At 40.5% G+C, this 23,888-nt stretch overlaps 1 protein-coding gene across 1 annotated transcript; it reads left to right on the top strand.

Annotated features, from left to right (window-relative positions):
• Positions 1–22,495: 22,495 nt before the first annotated feature.
• On the top strand, positions 22,496–23,785 carry crygmxl2 (crystallin, gamma MX, like 2). Its single transcript, XM_024285079.2, has 3 exons — positions 22,496–22,600; positions 22,844–23,086; positions 23,462–23,785. Exons 1-3 carry the CDS (start codon positions 22,592–22,594, stop codon positions 23,735–23,737), a joined length of 528 nt encoding a protein of 175 aa, XP_024140847.1. The 5' UTR covers positions 22,496–22,591; the 3' UTR covers positions 23,738–23,785.
• The last annotated feature ends 103 nt before the right edge of the window (positions 23,786–23,888 follow it).

Raw genomic sequence — 23,888 nt, 5'->3', positions numbered from 1 at the left:
TAAGATTCCTTCATCCCTCATTGTCAGTGTCTTTTGTTTGCAGCTGTGACATGCAAAGTATTCAAATGCATTAGAAGTTATAGAGTTGCAGGTGTATTTTTAATAAAACGAAGTGATAGCAGCATAAAACCGCTGCAGCAAACTGATGATATCTCACAGAGAGGTCACAGTTTGAAAATGCAAACGGTGATGCTCAGCGTTGACAAGTATTCTGCGATTGTCGGCTGCTGAGATGAATAAAACGGGGCTTTTAAACTGGACTGAAATGAGAGGCGCTCGTGTTGTTCCTTCAGAACGTCTCCGTCAGGCTGACATCTCTCTCAGCGCAGTGCCACGCTAAGGAGAGAGCACCTCCATGGCGCAGGTAAAGCCGCCAGGAGATGGAAGGGCCCCTCATGAATAAATGATGGTGACACGCAGCAGTAATTTGCATTCGTGTAAAAGTGACGCATCAGCGCTTTTGTCTGCCAAGAAGTCTAGAGGTGTGTTTTTTATTTTATTATTTAATAGCAAATGGCTTTCATTAACGGTGGCAAACCTAAAGGTGTTGACAGCTGTGCACTGTCTTGTCAAGCCGATCACAGCCTGTTTTCCGAGCTGATCACAGCCTCTGCCTCCTTTTCTCTAATTAGGCATATGCTGGAGGCAACATAGCAAACGCTGAAACAGGTTTGTCCTTCCCTAATCCAGGGAACTAATTTTTAAGGTTATTATGCAAATCGATACTGTTTACAAACATGAAAGCCAGACTGCTATTTTTGATGTGCCACATCGGTTTTCGATAGCTTGAAGCCGGCCTCGGCAGGTGTCATGTCAATAACAACCAGCAATCGATCAGTGCCAGTCTGAGGGGAATTGGGACAGCAGGGCCTTGAGGTGCATTGTGGGAGGGGGGCGGTCATCAGTGGAACACTCAGACAGACACTGCAGTCCCTTAAATCTTCTCTGCATGGACACACAGATCATAATCTGCTTATTGTTGTGCTGGAACACGACAGCATGACTGCACTTTTTAATTTGATTGAAAGCTAAACAGAGAGATCACTTCTTTTTTTTTTTTAAAAAAGATCACCCACAGCTGGACCATAAAACAGATTGAACTTAGGATCTAAAAAGAAGTCTTTTTTTTTTTTTGGTGCAATGCTACAATAAAAGAAACTTTATTGTAGCAGCAAGGAAAACAAACAGGTACACCCTTAAATTAAAACCTAATCCCTAACTACTAAAAAACGATCTACTTCCCCAATTTCACAAGGTAAAAATCGAATCAATATGAACATTTCAGGATGTCTATTTGTGACTCCTATGTGTTCTGACGATAAAAATGTGCAGGATTTATTTAAAAATTACATTTAAACATTTCTTTTTTTTTTTTCAGAAATTCTTCGAGCACAATGCATTGTGGTCTATATTAACTAATGTTATGAGCATCGATGCACGCTAGTTTTTCACAAAGTCTTCTAGGAAATTCCCAGTGATTTTGTATTTTGGAATCTGTATCAGTAACGCCTGCACACATATTTTCCGTCACTTCCACCAAGGAATTTTACACCATCTACCGATCAGATTGTTTAATAAAGTTAATTAAAAAAAAATGGGACGTCAGACAAAATGGCCGTAAATGTGAATTGTGACTCCCGCTTTATGGATCTACACAGGAATCTACAACTGAACGTTGTTTAACACAATTTTACATTAAATAATTAAAGGTAACCTTACCAATCGTGAGGAAATGTTTTGTTAAGTATTTATTTAATAAATGTCCTTCCTAACTGGATTGGTTTTCTTCTCTTGGATTGCTCACAAATCAAATTACAAATGCATGATATCCTCCAATATTTGATGTTTTATTGAAAATATCGACCTTTCATTTGAGCAGATGTTAGTCGGGCCGACAGATATTCAGATATTCATGTTGGCAACATTTAATACCTTCAGTAAAGACGCACATGGCTGCATGGCCCGTACACATTTTAATCACTTCCCAGGATAAATTAACTTGTTCTATGCGATATTTAATTGTAAAAACAGGAATGGTTTGGCTCAGTGAAAATGGTAAGAGCCAAGCATTTTCAGCTTTCAAAATAAGAGCGGCCAAGTAAAAAAAACACTCTCTGCGTGACTATGTGGAAGTAGTCACTTTCATATTTTGCTACAGTTTTCAATTAATTTGATCATTTTTTACCTTTATTTTCCCAGAAATCAGACACAGTTATGAGCAAAAGCAGAGAGAAGTGACGTTAGAACCATGGCTGAGCTAACAGCAGCTCACTGACCGCAGTAGAAAACATTACAACAGTGATACGTTTTACTTTCATCTCAGACACTCTGGAATTGTCTGACTTTTGATCTGTTTACAAGGATTACGTGGGCGTGGAAATTTCCCGGGAAAAAGATCATGTTTCGCGTCTCAAAGCTGAAGCTATCGCTAGCGTTAGCATTAGCACAGATCCCCAAATGCCTACATTTGACCCCTCCCCCCAAAAAACAGGAGAGATTTATTTGGAATTTGTACATTTTTGTTTCACTCCTGCCATATAAAATTGAAGCAAACCCATCTTAGTGTCTGTGGTTACTTGTGTGTAGGTGTTTAACTTATTATATATAAAGGCTTCCGTGAGTCCAGCACAGTAAGCCTCGGCTAATTTCCCATCAACCCTTAGTTTACACTCTCTCCTGCTAGCTTATAGCACCTCACAAGCTCAAGCTGATATTAACATAGCAGCAGAATGGCAAGCACCTAAACCATCATGACATTTAAGCTTAGACTATTTTAAAACATGTCCTCTATTATGATAAAAGCATGCTAAGCATGTTAAAAACACTAAAAGCACAATTTTTATAGGAGTAGGCCTTCAAGAAACCAATATAGTTATTCTATATTCTAACTAAATTATTCAAATTTAAACTTTTATCCCAAAAAAACTTTGAAAAATACAAAATTTTTCATTTTATTTAATCTGATTGTAGCCTAACATCCATAAATCCAAATCAAAATGAACTGGAATAATACATTTTACCTCCCCAAAAACAGTTTTGCTTGACTTTCAGAGAATCTGCCAATTTGATGGTTCTGCAGGAATTAAAAACATTTTTTGATGTTTCAGTGTAAGTCATGACTCAGAATTAACCTGACTATCTCATCCAAAGAGAGGTCTTGACCCCCACAGCATTTACACCTAAACACAGAAACAAAATGGGTTTCAAACTTTGCTTTTATGAAATTCTTGGACTTGACGCCGTGTCAACTGCTCCTTCTTTCATGACTGTTTCAGGCCTTTGAGGAATTCCACAAGAGCAAACTTCTTTTGATGTTGTGCTCCTGCCTGCCCGTCACATGAATGGATCAACAACATACATCCATGATCAACACGAGCAGCAAGCTGTGACGGCCAAAGCTCAGCTCCCCTTCTCTGTATCACATGTAGCAGCCTCTGTCCTGCAGAACTTCAAAGCTCTGAAAGCTAAGGAGAATTGTGTCTATTTCCTCTCCTCTAAATCTCTTGTTTCAGTTGACTCCTATCTGCAGAACACAACCTGTCAATACAGCTTGAGATTTTTGAAATAATCTCAAATCTGTCTTTATTTTGGGGCTCAGTATCATTTCTGTGACTTAAAATATACTAAAATAAAAAGTTTTTAAGCCCAGATTGTTTCACTTTCTTCCCTTCTAGTTTCTCAACAACTTAGCAAAGTTCAAATCTTTGAGTTTCTCCTGCAGTTTCACTCCAGCCATTCATACATCCAGTAATTTATTCATAAATTTATTTCAAGCATCGCTCAATAATATCTGACCCGGGTGACCCACCATCCGACTCCCCCTTCTGAGACGGAGCACCACGTGTCCCCGGAGAGCGAAGGAATGCAGGTCGGAGGCAGAGTTTACTCAGAAAGGGGGTGGGCAATTTTCACAATGCAGCGGTGTTAAGCGGGTAATCATAATGTGATAGTGCTCCAGCTTCTGGGGTCATGTCTGCTTATGAATGTTAAAGAGAATCGTTTTAAAGGCCTTCAAAATTACCCCCCCGATATCAAACGCTGACCTTTCGGAGAGACTGCAACACGCTGTGATGATCAGAATTACAATGTGAGCCGCTCTCGCAGCAGTTTCTGGCTTCAGGATGAAACAAAGGAGGTGAAAACTCTGGCTGGAGTCATGCAAATGTTTGCTTTAAAACAAGTCAAATCAAAAAGTGTGTTTTTGAGTCATGATTGTCCTGCAACAATGTGGCTCTATGGGCTGCAGGTGGAGTTGTGAATAAACAGATTTCACAGTTTTATCTTAGGTTAGCTTAAAAAGAGAAAATCAACGAATTTAACCTCAAATTTAGGTTTAGATATTATTTCTAATAGTTGTTTTTCACATGAATTCCAAAAAACAATGTTTGGTTAATATTAGTTACCTTTTCAAAATTAAGTAACAATTGGCCTCAAATGATTTATTTTAAAAAGTGAAGATAAAGTTAGAGAATAAAAATGCCTTTAAAATATTATGTGATTAAGTCACAATTTGTAAAAAAAAAAAAAGAAAAAAAAAGAAAACAAACAGACAAAATCTTTCTTTACCAAAAGGATTCAGATATCGAACAAGAAACTTGAAACTGGCATTCGTTTACTTTGTCCAAAATATAAAATAAAAATAAATCATTGACTGTATAAGAGAACTGGACCAAGCGATACAGAAAATGTCGTTCTTCCTCCAGAGGAATGAAGAGGTTAAGGAAAAAAACAAGAGAAAATGGGAACCAAAGCACTCTATCAATAGGAAAGACTCAAATTATTAATTTTATGAAAAGGAAAACTACTGCTATAGAATATAAATGTTTTTGAAAATGATACATAATTAATTCAATATTTGTAAAAAAAAAACAAAAAAAAAAAAAACTGACCAAACAGACAATATTTCTTTACCGAAAGGATTCAAAAGGATTGACACTGACATATGTTTACTTTGCCCTTAATTAAAAAGGAATTACAGTCAGACTAACAGCCAACAATACGTTGCCATGTTGGAGCCAGACGACAGTGATTGGTCCGAGTCGGTCTGAGTCAACGTTTCTACGGCAACTACTGTTGCCAATCAGGAGTAAGCTTTTTGAGCTACGGAGAATCCGTCAATCAACATTGGAGGTGGGGGCCAGAGGGCATCACATGCTTTTAGAAGTTGTGATAAAGAAAAAATATCAAGAAAAAAATTAGGATTAGCAAGAAGATGTTAAAAAACTTAAGATTGGGGGTTGTTGGGGGTACTTCCTGTTTAGAACCCGAGGGGGGAGGGGTTACTCACTCCAGTTCTATTATACAGTCAATTGCACCAGACATATACTTTTGGATATTTCTGAGTAGCTGTTATACTTGTACAACATGCCCTCTTGTGGTTCCTTCTTTTTTTTTTTTTTTTTTTAATAAAAGCAGACATCATGGAGAGATGTGAGGAATGCATGGTGAGTATAAGTCATAAGTTATAACCCAAGAGATCGTGAGGGGATGTAATGGTAGAGCGGAACCACAGCGAGAACTGATCAATGACAAAATACGTTTTTATTCAGATTTCCTAATATAATGATGTGCACCAAAGACTCTCTGAGTTAGTTAATTAAATTTCTGGATGTTCAACTATAGTTGTAATGTGGAAGTCTGGTTGATCATTTGGCAGCATTAAGTCGATTTGTGTAGATAAAACAGGATTTGATGTTGGATCTTATACAGCTAAAATAACTGACCCCAGGCTGTACAGTAAGTGGAATAATTTAGTGTTTAACCTGGAAATACTGTAGTTTTCTGGAGAAACTTGCTGAAAAAGTGCAAAAGAAAGTTTTCCTGTGTATTCACATCAATGGGATTTAGTTACTGGTTCAAATACTTTTAACATGTCAACATGGGTGCTAATAGAAAGACACTTTATCATATGACAGGGAGAGAATGTGGGTTCCCAATTAAGAACAGTGCGTCTTTTAACTCTGCTCCACAATTGAAAATCTTCTGTTCCCGTGTTGCACTTTAAATTAAAACTCAAAGATTTGCAGATCTATTTATATTGTTTAGCACCAGCTCAGTGTGTTTCTTTCCTACGCCTTCAAATGCTGCGAAACAGGAGCTTGGAAGTTAGAATACACAAGACTTTGCCTCAATGAAAACTTTCAGTTCACTCAGCGGTGCACCTACCCAAGGAGTTCATCTCTTATCAGAGAGCAGATAATTGTTGAAACAGGTGTAACTGTCGAAGTGTCGACGCGCCTCTCTGGTCCCCCAACCAGCCTCCGCATGTGTGACTCCACCTCATAAGTCTTTCAGACAACCTTGGTGTGATTTCTTGACAAAAGCGCAGCCGCTCTCAAGGTGCACTCGAGAGCGAAGTAGAAAGGGACAAAGACAGAGCCTGAGAGAAGACAGGGGAAGAAATGGATTTCTTCTCTAATTATGCAAGAAACAGAGACTTTGTGAAGATAAAGTTGGGTGACACAAGGGCACACTGAGGGACACGCTCACTTTAGGAAGATTTTTCAAAGTGGGAGGCACAAATGGATGTTTGTGCTATGAGCTATTGCTGCTAATTGGTACAAACTTAATGAATGCAGGGTGCTGCGCGGAGACAGATGCTTTGTGCAAAGTGGCAGATTTCAGTGCCTGTTTCTCTCCCTCGTTGGAACATCAAGAAGTGGAGAACATTTGGCAGGTCACAAAATGATGCGAGGAAAAGGGGGAAACCCAAGAAGCAGGGAAAAAAAACAGTTGTTTATTTTATTTTCTGTTAATTTGTGTTTTTTTTTTATGGGTGTGGGTATTTTTCAAGCGCTTGGTTTGTTTGAGAGATTGCTTTTGTTTTGGCTTTCTTTCCTCACCAGCTCTGCGACTCTCAATTAGTGCACAAGCCTGAGGGACCTAATTAAAAAAAAAAAAAAACTTTATTAAGAATCTCATGCAAGCATTTTGACATTTGTCAGCCATTCAGGAGCTATTGTGTTTCTGAGCGTGTGTAAATGTAAAGACTGATTAGCTTGTTTGCGAGCTCTGCTCATCCCCTGGGTGTCCAGGGACAGTGCTGTGTGTGTGTGGTTGGATGGAAAGCAGCTTCCTCGCAGCGCTGGACCCCACACATGACCTTTTATCGAGTGTCCAATCAATAATGTGCAAGCGTCCTTCCCTTTGAGTTGCAGCCTGCGCTCGGGCTTCTGAAGGCCTGTGGCCAGCCGCAAAGCAGGAAGGAAACGGGCTTCACAGTGGGGCAAAGGAGTCCTTGGGGGGGGGACAAGAATGGAACCGAACCAACTGGCTCTTGTCATCTCTTCATAATGATGTCTTCCTCCCCCTCCACCTTGGAATCGGCCTTCTGTGTCTGAGCGGTAAAAGCAGATTCAGTGATTAAACAGCAGAGGAGCGTTTTTCCACATTTAGCACTTCTCCTCATAGCTACCAACGTGGTCACATATGGAGTAATATCTCATCTTTTGGGAACTGTAACATATATTCCCTGGTGGGTACAGTGGAACAGATGTGCTTGTTTAATTTGTTGCATTATCTCCCAGCGTTGACTTTACAGGATCTGGTTGTCACCACCAAAGCAGCAGCTCTGAAGGATCTGACTGTGTGCTGGTGTTCATTAAACACACTCCAAACAGCCTTCAAAACGACTCCATTAGCGGCTGCCTCCAGAACAAGACACGTCTGAATGCAATTTTTGACCATGAAATGCTCTTTAGGCAGATGAATGAGACTTGAAAGATGAGCAGGGACTTGATGTTTCCTCCTTTTTTTATTATTTTATATTTTTTCTGAGAAATGCCAGTGAGGAGTCAATCACCGGATTTCAAAGCAGCAGGGACACATGGGAAAATCCAGTAATAATACATAGCTGCACAGCTGCAGAAGAATGGAAAGCTGGGTTGCAAGGAGCGAAAATCGACCTTAATAACAGCAGCTTGCTGTTTATCTGTCTGAAAGTGACAGTTCGCTCTGAACTGACAACTTGTTTACCATGAAACTGATCCGAATGGGAACTATTTCTAGATACTTGGTTGATCCCGCTGCAGGGGACATGAGGATCTGTCTGGTTTGTTGGAGCAGGAAATGGCCCACTCTGGTAACCAAATGACAAAAAAATGGAAAACAAATGTAAAAATATATCAGCAGACTTACACTTTATTAGGTACACTTTTCCAGTACCAGGTTGGACCCTCTTTTTGCCTTCAGAACTGCCTTAATCCTTGGTGGCATAGATTCAACAAAGTACTGGAAACATTCCTAAGATCAGGAGTATCAAACTCAATCGCACAAGGGGCCAAAATCCACATCTTAGGTCGCGGGCCGAACATGATAAACATTTATTGAACAAACTATATGTTTTAAACTTTAAAAACATAACTTTTAAAAAAAAATTATGAATTAGATATATAACATTATCTGCGATAATGCTAGTGTGAATACTGTAAGCTGAATTTGCCCGCTGATGAAGATGCTAGTGCTACTAGCTTAAGATGCTAAAATTGATAACTAAAAACACTGAAGCTAATAGCTGAAAACGCTGAAGCTTATAGCCAGCTAAAATATAAGCTAAATGCCAAATTAGCCTAAAAAAACTAAGAAAACAAAATCTAGGTTAGCCAAAACAGCTAGCATGTAGCTGAAAAAATAGCTGAACTTCAAAATAGCCTAAAAAACAAACCAAAAAAGCCTAAATTAGCCAAAACAGCTAGCAAGTAGCTGAAACATTAGCTAAACTCCAAAATAGCCTAAAGAAAATCATATTAAATGCCAAAATAATCCAAAAAGCTAGCAGAATGACAATTTTAAAAACTTTAAAACAGTAACTTTTTAAACATAAATATGAATAATATAAACCTTAAATAACTTTCATATAAATAAATTTTGTCAAAATTGTACAAGTAACATCAGGCCATTAATAACATTAAAAGAAATGATCTGGAGGGCCGGATCTGGCCCCCGGCCCTAGACTTTGACACATGTGCCTTATAGAATTTGGTCCATATTGACATGACAGCCTCACACAGGTGCTGCAGATTTGTCGGTTGCACATTCATGATGCCAATCTCCCGTTCCACCACATCCCAAAGGTGATCTATTGGGATGAGATCTGATGACTGTGGAGGCTATTTAAGTTCATGTTCAAGACACCAGGTCTGAGAGGGTTCCAGCCTTGTGACATGACACCTTATCCCGCTGGAAGTAGCATCAGAAGATGGGTACCCTGTGGTCACAAAGGGGATGGACTGGTCACTGTCTGATCTTGAGCTGATCCTCAGTGCTTTTATCTCTTCTCGTTTAGATTACTGTAATTGCCTTTTTACTTATTTTAACAAAAAGTCTCCTAGACTTCTCCAAATTGTCCAAAACTCTGCAGCAAGGCTTTTAACTGGAACCAATAAGCGCACTCATGTTATCCATCTTTCATCGCCACATTGGCTTCCTGTTAAATTTAGAGCTGATTTTAACCCATAAACCCATTTTTCTTTAAAAAATAAAATTATGTGGAAAATACCACAAAGTTAACCACAGAAAACATTTCAGATGGTTTTCTTTTACACTGATGTCACTATGGGTTCTTATGGGTTAAGATTTTAAATTTCTAACTTCTTAAATCCTTAAACTTTTGCACATTCCTTAAAGTCCACTGATAATAATCTTTTATGAAAAGCAGCGATTTTCTCCTTTACAATCTACTGGAATGACGTGGATCGTGTTAACGGTTGAAAAGTTACAGAAAATCAAAGGACATAACCATTGGAGCTCCAGATTTAAAGGGTTAATTGAAGGTTAGCTCTGAAGCTACGATCACACCGCCATCCGAAACTTGCGTTTAAGCAACTATTTCCAATGACACGTCTATAGAAAAGTGTTTAAAACTCATGGTCATCCATCACTACGCACATTTTTAAGACACCATTTGAGCTCTACTTACAAAACGCGTCCATTGAACCTGTTGAAATTTGAATTATTTGCACTGAAACTCCATTTTCGCAGCTTCAGAATCCACTGTGTTATTTGTATAGTTGGAAGAAGGTGTGTTACTTTGCTGTGTTAAAGGGTTAAATCACCTTTCTTTCCAATTTGAACTGCAGCAGATCGTCTTGACCTAAATGTCTTGAACTGCTGCCATGTGATTGGCTGATTAATAATTAGCAATAACTAGCATTTGGACTGATAAAGATGCCAGTGAGTGAATAACTCATAAAGACGTGTACTTATAAAGGCTTACAATAGAAATCAGCTGTGGAACTCAGTCCTCATCACAGCTGAGCCAGAGAGATTTCAGCCCATCGATTGGTAAAACTAAAGTGTGTGAAAGTGAGTGCGAGTCAAAAGGGGATCTGAAGGTGGGCTTACAGATGCGAGACACAAGCAGGACCTAAAGATGGAAAGATCACTTCTGTTCTCTGTCTGGTTTGACCGAGGCCTTCTCCGCTCAGAGGTGACTGTTGCACTCTTACACGCCGCTGAGCTCCCCTCCGCTGCCTCCACTTTGATGCAACAAGGGGGTTATTGTGTAAATATTTTGTTTGAGCATTTGAGCATCTTAATCTTCCACAAGGTGATCTTTGGAGTGGAGCAGCATGAGGTGCTGATGTTCAGAAGAGCTCCCAGTTGTAGAAAAGAAACAGGGAGCAACAGAGACAGAGAAGGGAGGGAGAGGAAAGAGAAGAAGGTCTGTGTACTTGCTAGAGTGCTGGGAGCTAGAGTTCACTACGGGGGCGTAAGTGTGTCAAGAAGAGCGCTTTTCCCCCATCCGCAAGCCCGGGGCCCTCTCCACAACATTAAAAAGCATAAACAGTCAATACTGAATGTAACTCACAGAAAGAGCAAGAGAGGGAGCGTGGAAAAAAAAAAAAGAAACAAGTGCGAGAACGCAAGGGTGTTTCAAGCGTTACACAACATAGTGAGATCAGAGAAGTAGAGGCTGGGCTATGGTGTAGAGTTGCAAAGCTTTCTGATGGAGGAAGGGAGCCTCTCCAAGTGAATCATTCATTGCAGGCGGCAGGGGTGTAAATATGAAGGAGGGGTTGAAGGAGAGCGGGATCAAGGAAATGCACACCTGGTGCAAGACAGGGGTCAGATTGGCCCTACAAAAAAGGGATGGAAGGAGAAAAAGGGAGCGGGTTGTTAGCATAGCTCCGTTTAGACAGCAGCAGTAAGGGTGCAATGAGAGGGAGGTTGTCTTGTTTCAATAATAATAACAAAAAAAAGACTTTCAAACATTTTAGACTTCTCCTTTTGAGATGTGAGGGCTTGTTTATCTGTGGCACATTGTTCCTGCTCGTAGTCGCTCAAGAGTCTCAATCAGTTACTCGCTCTCACCGCCTCTCTTAAGTTTCTTTCAAAAGACATCTCAGGAACACTCGACACCTGGCTGACTGACTTCAGAGCGCCAAATCAGCGGAGAAGTCTGCGTGTCTCTGGCTTTTTTTTTTTAATCATCCATTCAGTCACTCCTCAAACGTTCAAACCCAAGAATTCAGGGAGATCTTTTCTCTTCAGACCGATCATGAAATGACAGAGCTTACTGGAGAACAGGTGTTTGTAGGCTGCGGCGGCGGGGCATGCATGCGGCACACGTGCATTGTTTACGTTGAGCAGATCACAGATGGGTTTGAACCTCCATGCGTTCAATTATAATTTTTAGTAAACACAACACTTCCTTTTATTATTTGCACGCGTTTGTTGGAATTTTTTGCAGCATATGGTGTTAATTTCAAACGAGGCCTCCCAACTAATAAACATTCAAAGCCTTGTTTCTTCTTTCCAGTTCATACCCAAAAAGTTACTTCAGTTCTGTTTGAGCCACTTTCCTAGCAGAGCTCCACATTTTAAACATTTAGAGGAGGGAACAATATCTGTGAAAAAGTGAAAAAATGTGATTTCTACCCCACTGAATAGGCCGTTTCCTTGTGTTGTCAAACAGAATGACTAAACATGCTCATTCACATGCTCCCATGGTAGGGTGTTATTAATTTATCACCATGCTTTTACATGCACACACACACACCCACACACACACACGGCCGTTTGCTTCTCGGTGACTGACAATGTGATAAATTTTATTTGAATATGGCGTACATGAATTATGTAACCATAGAGACTGCAGGCTTTGTTGCCTCCCTCCAGCTCATCGCTTCCCCTCCAAGAGAACATATAGTTGATAATTTACAGTAGAACCCATTCGGAGAGTAGAAAGGAGGAAATAAAAACAATGCCCCACAAAAGAAAAGAAGAAGAAAAGCTGTAAGTTTCTGTAGCCGACTCTGAGGAGGAAAAAGGTGCTGAAAGGTGAAGACGGCTGACACTTCTGACACTGAAAAGTGGTTCCTCTCAAGTTCAGATCTGATGGTAGCCACAAAGTCTCAGCAGACTGGGGCCAGGTAAAGAAAAAATAAATAAATCAACACGAATAAAAGGGGAAGAAAAATGAGCACTTCTCCCTCTAGCATCTGATGTTGATAGCTGTGGCGAAAGACTGCCTTTGAAAGGCTTGAGAAAAGTGACAAAATCCAGTGTTTTGCTGTTTTTTCTCTCTCTCTCTCTCTCTCTCTCTCGCCTTGTTGTTACTTTTCCAGACGGCTAACATGAAAAATGAAAAAAACACGTCTGATTGGTCTGAAAAGACTGTCAAATGTCAAGCAGGTATCAAACGGCAGACTTGTTTTCCTTTAAGAAGAGACGGGCAGAAGGAAAAGCCTAACCTTTCAGCGAGCGCGTGGAAGTCAGTCATCCCATCATGTGAGGTACTCCACATAAGCACATCCTCTGCTCTTTACACAGCTTGCACTTTCCCCTCTGATTCCCATCTTGTTGACACAATATGTTGACAGCTGAAATAAATGGAACTTCATATATATATATATATATATATATATATAAAGGAAATCTAGCGGATTATTTCCTTTGGCAGATAGAAAACATGACTTTCCTTGCAGAAACTTCAAAATAAAGCGTTCCAGTTAACGGTTAAGACTAAAATGTTTTAACGTGACTGTTGTATTCTTCTTTGTCAGATCTGGTCACACTCGTACGGAGACTTTGTGGTATGGATTTTCAAAATAATACCTTGTACCCTTGGATCATTGGTTAGTGTTGTGGTGCAGCGTGAAGACAAACTTCTCCACAACTTTCACAGGAACCCACGCTTGGTTCTTTTTTATTTTATTCAGACAGTCTGGCGGCTCTGCACAGGAAGGTCAGAGGTCAGGATGGATCTGGCAGAAATTTACAGTCTTGCTCAAAGGCACTTTCTATGGAAGAAGCTCCATAAACCCAAACAATTGATGGTTTTTTAACATTTAAAGTAATTCAGTTGAACATTTTTTGTCATCTGTCTCTAAATGAATTCTTTCACTAAGAGAATTGTGGTTTTTCGAAAGAAAAAGTCACAGAGGAGAAGGGTGGAGGCCTTAGCTGTCACTTTCTCCTCTTGTTTATGAGCTGCAGATCTCACTCTAGTGCTGAGGGATTTGAACTCACCTCTGCCCGCCACCTAAAGCTGCCATAAGACTGGGCATAAATTTGCAAGTTTTATTTAATTTAATTTCAAAGCTGAACTTTTAGATGTTTTGGGTAGATTTCTGCAGGGCCTGATCCAAGTCGAGCAGCTGCTGCTGAAAACATTACATCTCTCCTTTCAAACAAAGGTGAGTTGAGGAGGAACTCTGCCATTTGGAGTTGCTCTACACTGAAGGGAGGTTAGAATGAACATTAATATGTACAGCTGGCTCTTTATATAACTCTTGCTGTGCTGCCTTTGCTGTCCTGTTGAGAAGGTGCACTATCAATAACGAGGAACAAAGCCGGAGAAAATCTTTTTCCTCAACGCCTGCCTGCCAGCCTTTCTCTGCCTTAAGATTAATCTAATTTACTCTTTATTGAGAAATGGGTAAGAGCAGTTTTGTTTTATTTATGTATGTTTTTCTTTTTTTTTTCTCCTTTTCTGCTCTTTTCCTTTGTTGCTTCTCCACGGCTGCTTCTGACAAAAGACAGCCAGCCTGCCAAGCCTGGTGTTGCTCTGGGACGGACCTGTCAATCACTCCTGACGGCACCCTGACAACATGTACGTTAAAATTTCAAACGGGATTCAAAGCCGGCGCATGACAGCCGAGCCTTTGAAAGTGGCTGTAGCGCTCGGCGACAGCCAGAGGAGTAAGGATGGAAAACAAACTAGAAAACAACAGTGCAGAGGGAGAGGGGAAAAGGGAAAAAAACACCAAAGTTAAAAGCAAAACAGTGAAGAATGTGGGTCTTGATGATAGAAACTGGCATTAGTTTCTCCCTTAGTGTATCACTGTTCTTTTTTAATTTGGTTGAAATTCCCCCGAATGGAGACTTGGGTCTTTTAGGACCCGTGTTTTCTACAGTCTGGGGACGGCTGAGCTTCTCTGCAGCTCCTGTGGGGCTTCACTCAGATCTCCTCCACTTCTCCAAAACTACTGCGCACAAATCTTAATAACACTCTCTAACATATCTCTTAATGGTTGTTCAATTAACTCCCAGCAGAAATGGGAAGCAGCGATCACTGCGGTAAAGTCTGTAGCTTCACACATCTTGATAAGAAACGGACAACTCAGTTTAGCATCTCACTGTGCTTCTCTGAAAGGACAAAAATCCTACAAGCAGCCATATGGAAACCCAACGTGAGAACATAAGCGTCAGGATGTATTTTGAAACAATCTCCAGTCGTAACAAGCCGGCACAGACCACCAGCACCTCTTCAGCAAGGCTAAATGAACCGCAGAACACAAAGGCCCGGCTGTGCCAGACCCTATGGGAGAACTGCCATCTCTGCAGCCCTGCAGTTTGTGCACTGATCCTTCTGTCAGCATCCACATCTGCAGTTCAAAAACACACACTGGCTTGAAACTGCTACAAAGCTAGCTGTTCATTGTCTGTCTGAGACTTTGTTTTGACCATGCTGTGTGCGTTGGTGTGTGTTTGGTTAAAGTTTGTTTGAAAAAGCGGAACCGAGTGGGGGAAAATGTGTGTCAGTTCTACAAAGAAGGGGACAAGCAGCATGTGCACTGGGACGCAGGTCATGTCATCCTGTCGGAGGTGTATTTTTAGCCGCTTCTATGCTTTGTCGCAACGTTGATAGGCATCGGTACAGACAAGAGACGTGGCACTGACATACTAAAAGCTGTGCCACATGAATGCATGCCATCATCTAACTCATGCCCACATATGTGAGTGTCCAGACTTCCTTTCAAAGGTAAACCAACAAACAAGCTGCTCAGAGACATGGCTGTCAATAAAGAAGTGAAAAAAAAAATCCTGCAGATCTGCAATGCTTTGGTTTCTAGTGCCCTCTAGTGGCTGGAAAAGGCTACCAAACTTGATCTGAATAAATGCAGCGGAGAGCAGAAATCTACGAACTTTTATAACATTTTTTAAAGAATAAATGGCTTTTGGGTTCTTGTTTTTATCTGATTAATTATTTATTATTTAGGATTACAATTTCTTTGTGTTATTACAAGGTCTCACAGTAAATCTGCAAAAGGAATAATTTTAAGCAACATTACAAAACATTAATGTCCAATAAATATAGCCTTAGTAATGCTTCATTAATAATATTTTTGTCTTAAAATTTGCCATTAATAAATAGATTCATTAAAAAACAGGCTTCATTTGAACAAAACCTTAACTCACATTTTTTTGTAAATTTGTTCACATAAATTGATATATTTGTTTAGTCAAGACTTTCATGCAAATTATTGTAAGTACTAAATACATTTCAATGATTTTTTTAATTTGCAATTTTAATTAAATAAGATTAAAAAATGCAACTACAAAAATTGTGTCTCTAATTTTGCCATTTATATATATATATATATATATATATATATATATATATATATATATATATATATATATATATTAAGTAAATGCCCAGTTCTTTTATCCTATAGATTAGGGATTTAGATCAATATTTTAAATGTTATTTTAATTAAAAAAATGAATTAAGTGTATAAATGTACGGACATTGTGTTTTATTTTTACTATCAAACCCCCAAAGTATGTGTGGAAAAAAGGGATTTAGAGAACAAAACAGCTTTGATTAATAAAAATGCTTTTATTTTGAAATTGGCCTATTTTTTTTCTTTTGCCATTAAAAAAATATATATTTCTATGATTTTTCTTTACTTGCAAAAAGCAACAATTTAAGATTTATGTTGATAAAAACATGAATTGAATTGTTTTGATGTTATTTAAAAAGATACATACATAACTATGAAGACAAAATGTCATAAAAATCGACACATTAAACCAAAGCTGAAAAATGCATCAGAATCCTCCATGTGTAGATTTTTTGACAGTTTAAATTTAGAATAATAATAAAAAAGAGGCTTTTTTTGTCAATAATATGCATGCACTTTTTGTGCATTCATGATGGAGCCAGCAGAGGTGGGATTTGAGAGGCACCTCAAAGTACTGATTATCCTGAGTGTCTCTGCCCAATAACGTTACCTGCTGGGACAGCAGCACTGCTCCTCTAAATAAATTGCAAGTGGCCTTGGGCAATAAGAGGAACCTTGCTTTGATCTGCCTGACTGCCAACCAGGAAAATGTGCAGGCAGTCAATCAAACTCTTAAGGCTTCGCAACAATGGAGTCGACCCCAGTTTATTATTTATTTTTTAAACTGATGTGTTTCATTATCACAAGGTGTCTACTTGGTGGGGTGCAGTAGGGGGGCGTGAGGAGGCGGAGGGGGAGCTACATGATCAATAATTGATATGCGGCGTGAAAAAGCTGATCTGCCGCCTCTCCGCTGGTGCACTTGTCACTAGCTGTTGTCAGAACACATTTGCTTTGATGACAAATTTGAAGAAGTGAACAACAGCATCACATCTTATTAGGAATTTTGTGAGCGGTGAAAGGCAGGGGCCCCTTCTCGCCGAGGCTCTGTTTGTTCAGGGCGCTCTGGAGGAATGAGTACCAGGCGCTGGGGTGAGTTACAGCCTTGTAAGCAGAGAGATGAGAGGGGGGTTGAACTTTTTTGTCATGTGTCAGTAAACAGTGTGACTTGTTTGAAAGGTACCTGGATTACAGGGTGAAGAGTTGCTCTCTAAACCTTTAAAGCTTTGGGGTATGGGAGGCACGCCACGTCAAAACAGAATGTGGAGATGAGGAGTGAGAGCAGCTAAAAGCCTTCGCTCCCCCAGGTGTGCGTCTGCTGAGAGACGGAGGAGCTGTCCTGCTTTTCACAGAGTTTGGGTCATGTAGCATGGTGCAGCATCTGAAATAGATCCGGCTAAATAAAGACTTCTTGGTGCTCAGATGTGAAGAAAATCCGTGTTAATAACTTCAATCACACTGGGAAAAAAACAACTTTTATTTAGATGTTTGGTATTTTGAAAAATGTATTCTGTAGAGGGCACAGTGAGTACAAAACTGGATAAAAACATGAATAAAATCCTACTTCCATCCATCCATCCATCTTCTTGACCGCTGCTTCCCTTTCGGGGTCGCGGGGGTGCCGGAGCCTATCCCGGCTACTGATGGGCGAAGGCGGGGTACACCCTGGACAGGTCGCCAGTCTGACACAGGGCCTCAATCACACACACATTCACTCACACATTCACACCTAGGGGCAATTTAGAGTCACCAATTAACCTATGAAGCATGTTTTTGGACGGTGGGAGGAAGCCGGAGTCCCCGGTGAAAACCCACGCATGCACGGGGAGAACATGCAAACTCCACACAGAAAGGTCCCAGCTGGGATTTGAACCAGGGCCTTCTCGCTGTGAGGCAAGAGCGCTAACCACTGCGCCACCGTGCAGCCCCAAAATCCTACTTTTTAAGTTTTTTTTAAAAAAAAGATAGCTGCTACAACTCAGTCCAATTGATTGGAAGCAGATTTATTTAATTTCTACAAATGATCTGAGACAAAATCTTTAATTTCTGACTGATTTTTTAAAAACTTTTCAGTAAATGTTGCAAATAAAAATAATGTTGTTAGTTATTAAAGTTTTTTTTTTCCTTTTCTTTATATGGTGATTTAATTTGAAAGTCTGGCTCTTATTTGATTCTTAAAAAAAAAAAAAAGTATGCCAAAACTTTAAAACTAAAGATGGGAAAGGAAGAATACAAGACAGAATCTTGGAAAAATAAAGAACAATTCAACATAATTGACAGCTGCATCCATTTTCTCACCCCCCTCATCTCTCTCTTTTCCATTTTTCTTCCAATACCATTTCCTCTTTTAATTATCCCTCGGAAAAAAAAAAAGATGGAGCACATCAGACGCGTTGCGGTAAATCCTGGCCCTGGCACCGGCTCACAGTGGCTCCTGCATCTGGCGGTCCCGATAGAGCCGGGCGCGCTGGCAGTGACAAGAGAGGAAGGATGCCTCGAGTTTTTCTGACAGAAAGAATGGAGAGGGTGATCTCTCAACAAAGGAGAGGTCTCCATTCTACTCCCGGCGTGGGAGTCGCTTTGGCAAGCACCTTCCCGTCATGCCACATTTTTAGCACCAGATTAGCCGATTCTCAAGAGCAGAACTCACACAGACCCCCTTGTTTACACCTCACTAGCACAATGTCTTTGTCATGTCTGTTCAGTGAACATTGGAGGCGCCACAAGCTCAGTTCCTATCACTCCGTAAAACATTTTAGGGGTGAGACCACGGCAGAATCAGAGCGAGCGTAGTCTGGATTTAGAAAATGTGATTAATTCTGTTTTGAAAGAAGCCTCTGTTGGGCTAAAATGGGTTTTCTGAGAAAACTGCACATTTATTTTGCAATCAGGGCTTTTCTTACGCTTGCAGGATAGATGAAAAAGGTTAGGAGTTCACTGTTGCCTGACAAAGTTTCTCCTCCGTCTGTCATTCTGAGGGCTGAGTGTCGTCATCTCCCACGTGGTTACACACAATGAGATCCTTCGGACACATAGGAGCAGAAAAGTCTCGCTCCTTTCCTTCTCTTCCGTCATTCTGAGATGAAGAGTGGAGCGCTGCGTCGGGTAGCTTTCTTTCTTCTCGTCTGGGGGGAACTGAGGAAGCAGGCGAGGACCTCTGTGATGTCAGATTCCCTTCAGGGTGGGAAGGAGACTCTTGCACAGCTAAACGGAGACACAGAACCAGGACCTCGACTGCAAAGTTAAAAGATTATGGTGACGGTGAACCATAATCTGGATTAGAGTCCCACACCGATCATCTTTTGATGTATTTTAAAAGTATTCCCAGAGGTGTTTTAATTATGATCATACCGTTTTTAGCCAAAATCAAGACATAGTTTCTGCAGAGTGGCAGGAGTTCATTAGAAATTTACCTCTGAGTTGTGGGCAGGACTGTTAAGGAGTAAGGTTGTGTTTATTTCCCATCATCCGACATGCTCTCCCCGTTGACTGTATAAGAGAACTGGACTGAGCGAGTGTGACAGTCAATTCAGTCGCCATTTATGTTTCAACTACTCCTACGGCTTCTCCCTAACCCTCCAATCGTAGGGGCATTTGAAGTAGTAAGGTTGTTTGATATAGTTCTTTTAGTTACATTTATATGTAAGTAATGACTTTTAGCTTTAGCATGACATTTTTAAAGTTATTAAACCGATGTTGTTATGCATTTCCAAGTGCTAGCGGCTCCGCGCTAACGTAACTGGCTAGCAACAGAAGTGGAAGTAATTTCGGAAATTTGAAGATACTGTCTATGTCCGAATTCCCCCCCTAATTCCTAACTACTAAATAACTATATAGTGCTGGACTATGAAGTAGATTTTAAAAGCAATTCAGACACGATGTACACTACTTAACTTTTGTTTTGCTAAACGCCAGATATGACGTCACCGATTTCACAAAGTGAAAATCGAATCAATACACCTATTTGTGACTGCATTGTGTTTTGATGATGAAAATGTGGATAGTTTGTTAAAAAAAATACAATTAATATATTTTTTTTTTTTGCTAAAATTGTTCAACCCCAATGCATTGTGGTATATATTCTCTAATGTAATGAGCATCGATGCATGCTAATTTTTCACGAAGACTTCAGGGAAATTTCTATTGCATTCGATTTTGGAATGGTAGATTCCGGCAAGACTTCAAAATGGCGAACGCACTAAAAAGTATACTATGTAGTGAGTAGGGATAGAATTCGGACAAAACTACTATTTTTCCAAAACTCTCCATTTCTGAGGAATAACTGTAGGGGTAGGGAGAAACCGTAGGGGTAGAGGAAGAATTTGCATTCGGCCTACATTTCTATGACAACCACTCTCTCCAATCAGGAGTGATGTCATAAGGTCAGACTTCTTCCATTGAAAGAGGGAGAATCTGTCAATCAACACTTTGAATGTTCCACACAACGCCACCAACTTTTGGTCAATTTATAACTTAAATAACTTGCAGTAAAAGAAAAATATCAAAAAATAAATAAGCAAGAATGGTTATTGTGACATATATAATGATAGAGTAATAGCTGTTTATTTCTCATTAAAGGTCTATGGGACTTTGGCCATCTGAGACCTGTGGGTACTTCCTGTTTGGAACGCGAGGGGTAAGGGGTCACTCAGTCCAGTTCTCATATGCAGTCAATGATTAGATAAGATAAGATAAGATTGGAAATGGTTTAATTTAAGCAATCAAAGCAAGAAAAATGCATGAGTAATACAATCAACAGAGCTTTACATCCATACAAAGACGTGTCAAGCATAAGATAACCCCATGGGAGGAAGCCAACTTATATAATCCCACCCCGGCTCTACCTAACCATTTTCTATACATGAATTGTCCGGTTAATAACTTCTAATCAGACACTTATACCTTACCAACGCAGATTTAGGTCGTTGTGAGACCTTAAGTATCAATAAATCACAGGATTATGTAAATGGCCATAGAATTATTTCAGAATTCATCATTGCGTATCCAGATCAACTAGAAATTTAAAAATGTTTAAAAAGTAATGATTAGATGACTGTTTTGATCTAGATACCAGCTCAGATGAGGAAAACATATATGTACATGGATCTATTTGTCTGTAAGTGGATGCATCAGAATGGAGCTTGTGGCGTGCTAATTGTAGCTTGACAACTACACGTGTTTTTAAACAGGATTTTTTTGTCTTTAATCTTAATTTTCTTTATATATACCCTCCATCTTGAGAAAAATTATACAAGTACATATTAAAAACACCAAAAACAGGAGTGGGTTTCAAAAGCTAAGCTGAAAAATAAAGCTCACAGACAAAAAAAAAAACTGCCTTGCCGTTGTACCCAAGTCTCCTTCCTGAAACAAGTGCTTGACAGAGTAGAAATCCCTGTCATTCTTCTGCCTCTTTCCCACTTTCAAAGACTTCACATTCAATAAAAATGATGAAAGAATCGTTTATCTCTGGGCGTGAGGGAGATGTAAACAGTTGTTTCTTATATATTCTGATTAAACCTTTCCTTCCAAAAAGTAAATATTTGCTCCAGAAACCCGCGAAACAAAACAACATCCCATCTGATGGTCGACTGCAATTAGGCTGCATGGTGTGATGAAAGGATATCAATGGTCTATTTATGTCATAGAGAAAGAGCAGAGCTTCAAACATGAAACCTACTGAAGCCTGTGAGAGTTTCAAGTCGATCGATGATCAAAGCAGCCAAAAGCCTATCAACACAGTTTCTTAACACCGAATGTGTCGTACAGACTTGGATATCCACCATTGTAGCTGTGTTTTTACCCAGGAACATAATGGCTATTGTGTTTTTTTGAAAACCTTTCTTTTACATAGATGAAGCTGCAAAAAGCAAAGTGGAGAGAGGGCAAAGGCTCTTTATCCTGATGAAAGGGTAAAGGATAGGCCTGACCTTTCTGGCATCAGCTGGGCTTTGGGAGCAACAATACGTGGCTACAACTCATTCTGGCCTTTTTACTCTCCTGCTCTGGGCTACGCTTACAAACCAAAGACTCAATTTCAAACATCTCTTCCTTTTATACAAAGACGATGATGCCCCAAACCTCTGCTTTTATGTCATTCCGGCCTGAGCGCACACACCTCACAGTTCAGTCTGCAAACAGACTGGTCCCGTCTGGCAGCGCGGCACAACTGCGGGCGATGGAAGCAGAAACACACAAATCGGGGCAGATCACATCCGTAGTTCAAGCTCCTCAGACAGGAAATGAGCAGCAGTTCAGCCGTTCCACATCAATACCCTGCCACTCACAACCCATTCAAACTGCTCGACAACTGTGTTACTTTCTGCTCCCGCAATCGTGACCCGGTTAAGTACTAGTTTAGAGCGAGGCCTCCCAAAACTGACACACTTCATATGCATTGTTGCTGGGGGGCCCGCATACCTCAAAGGGCCTTTTGTCTAACATTTCAAAAGGCTGCATCACAAGGTCACAGCACAACAAGGGTCACGCAAGCACAGAATGGCACTTTGGTGCTGTAATATTTAGGCGGGGGGGGGTTGCTAATTCTATAGGTAAACTCTAGCAGAAAGGAGATAAGTTGCCCCTGAGCTGGCAGACAAAGAGAACAGTAGTAGGCTTCTGAAAAGGTAAAGAGTAGTAGTTCCTGACGTGTCAGAGGCCTCACCGGCAGCAGGAGAGTATAAAAGGACGTGTAGGTGTATGTAGGGCTATGATGCGCAAACGTTCACAGGCCTGCAGCCATGGGAAAGGTACGAGCTCGCACGCACTGAGGATTTAGCTTTGGCTAGGGGGGTAGACAAGGAAAAGGGCAAAGTATCAGAAGTGAGGGAAAAAATAAGAAATTATGTTATTTTAAAAGACAAAATTCTAGTTTTTTATTAATCAAGGATGACTGAGTTTGTTCAAGGGGGAGCAGTGTCCCCTACAGTCTGTTTGTGAATATGACAATCTGCACCAATTGATTCTCTGCTTTAATTTTTGTTTGTTTGAAGATTGTCTTCTACGAGGGCCGCAACTTCCAGGGCCGCCACTGGGAGTGCAGCAGTGACTGCATGGACACTTTTAGGCACTTCAACTTCTGCAACTCCATCCGGGTCAACGGCGGTCACTGGGTGGCCTACCAGAGGCCCAACTACATGGGGTATCAGTACATTCTGGGGCCCGGCGAGTACCCCGACTACCACAGCTGGATGGGCTTCAACAACTGCATCCGCTCCTGCCAGATGTTCCCCCCTGTAAGTCAATCAAACTGAGGCGGCATAGGCCGTGGCGTCCCGCACCCCCAGTCACCTTGCACATCAAACGCCGCTTTAAAAACGGATGTCAATCACAGAGGTTTTTGATGTCCTTCACAGATCTCATACAGGTCAGAACATAAAAGTCTCTGCTGCTAAGTCCACAAGGAAACCTAGTCAAAATTTTTAAAAGCATGTAATGCCTCCCATAAGACCTGGTGCCTTTTCTCTTATTCTGTTAGGCGCTCTGAGTGCTTCTGTCAGTCTAGAGAGGGAAAAAAAATCTCCCATCCTCCTTAGAGTTCCTACTTATTCACTCTTAAAGTGCTCGCATGAATTAATAGAAGAATTAAACAAAGTGATTTTATTTTACAGTATAGAGGATCCTACAGGATGAGGATTTTCAACAGGCCTGACATGATGGGACAAATGATGGAGTTCTCAGACGACTGCCCCAACGTGTACGAGCGCTTCCGCTACCGTGACATCTACTCCTGCAACGTCATGGAGGGCTACTGGATCTTCTACGAGCACCCCAACTACAGGGGCCGCCAGTACTTCATGAGGCCCGGAGAGTACAGGAGCTGCGGCGACTGGGGCTGCCACAACCCCATGGTGGGCTCCTTCAGAAGGATGAGGACTCACATGTAAAATCACCTGAACTTAAATGTGCATTAAACAATATGTTTTGAAAAAATATTAAAGCCTCAGTGAATTTTTTTCTTTTTCTGGGTACATTTGTGCTAGTAGTACTCTGAGGTGCAGGTACTTTCTCAGCAGAGAAAACTGTAGTTCAAACCCT

The sequence above is a fragment of the Oryzias melastigma genome, linkage group LG19, assembly GCF_002922805.2.
Source record: "Oryzias melastigma strain HK-1 linkage group LG19, ASM292280v2, whole genome shotgun sequence".
NCBI classification, from domain to species: Eukaryota; Metazoa; Chordata; class Actinopteri; order Beloniformes; family Adrianichthyidae; genus Oryzias; species Oryzias melastigma.
This window is presented reverse-complemented; position numbering and strand designations above follow the sequence as displayed.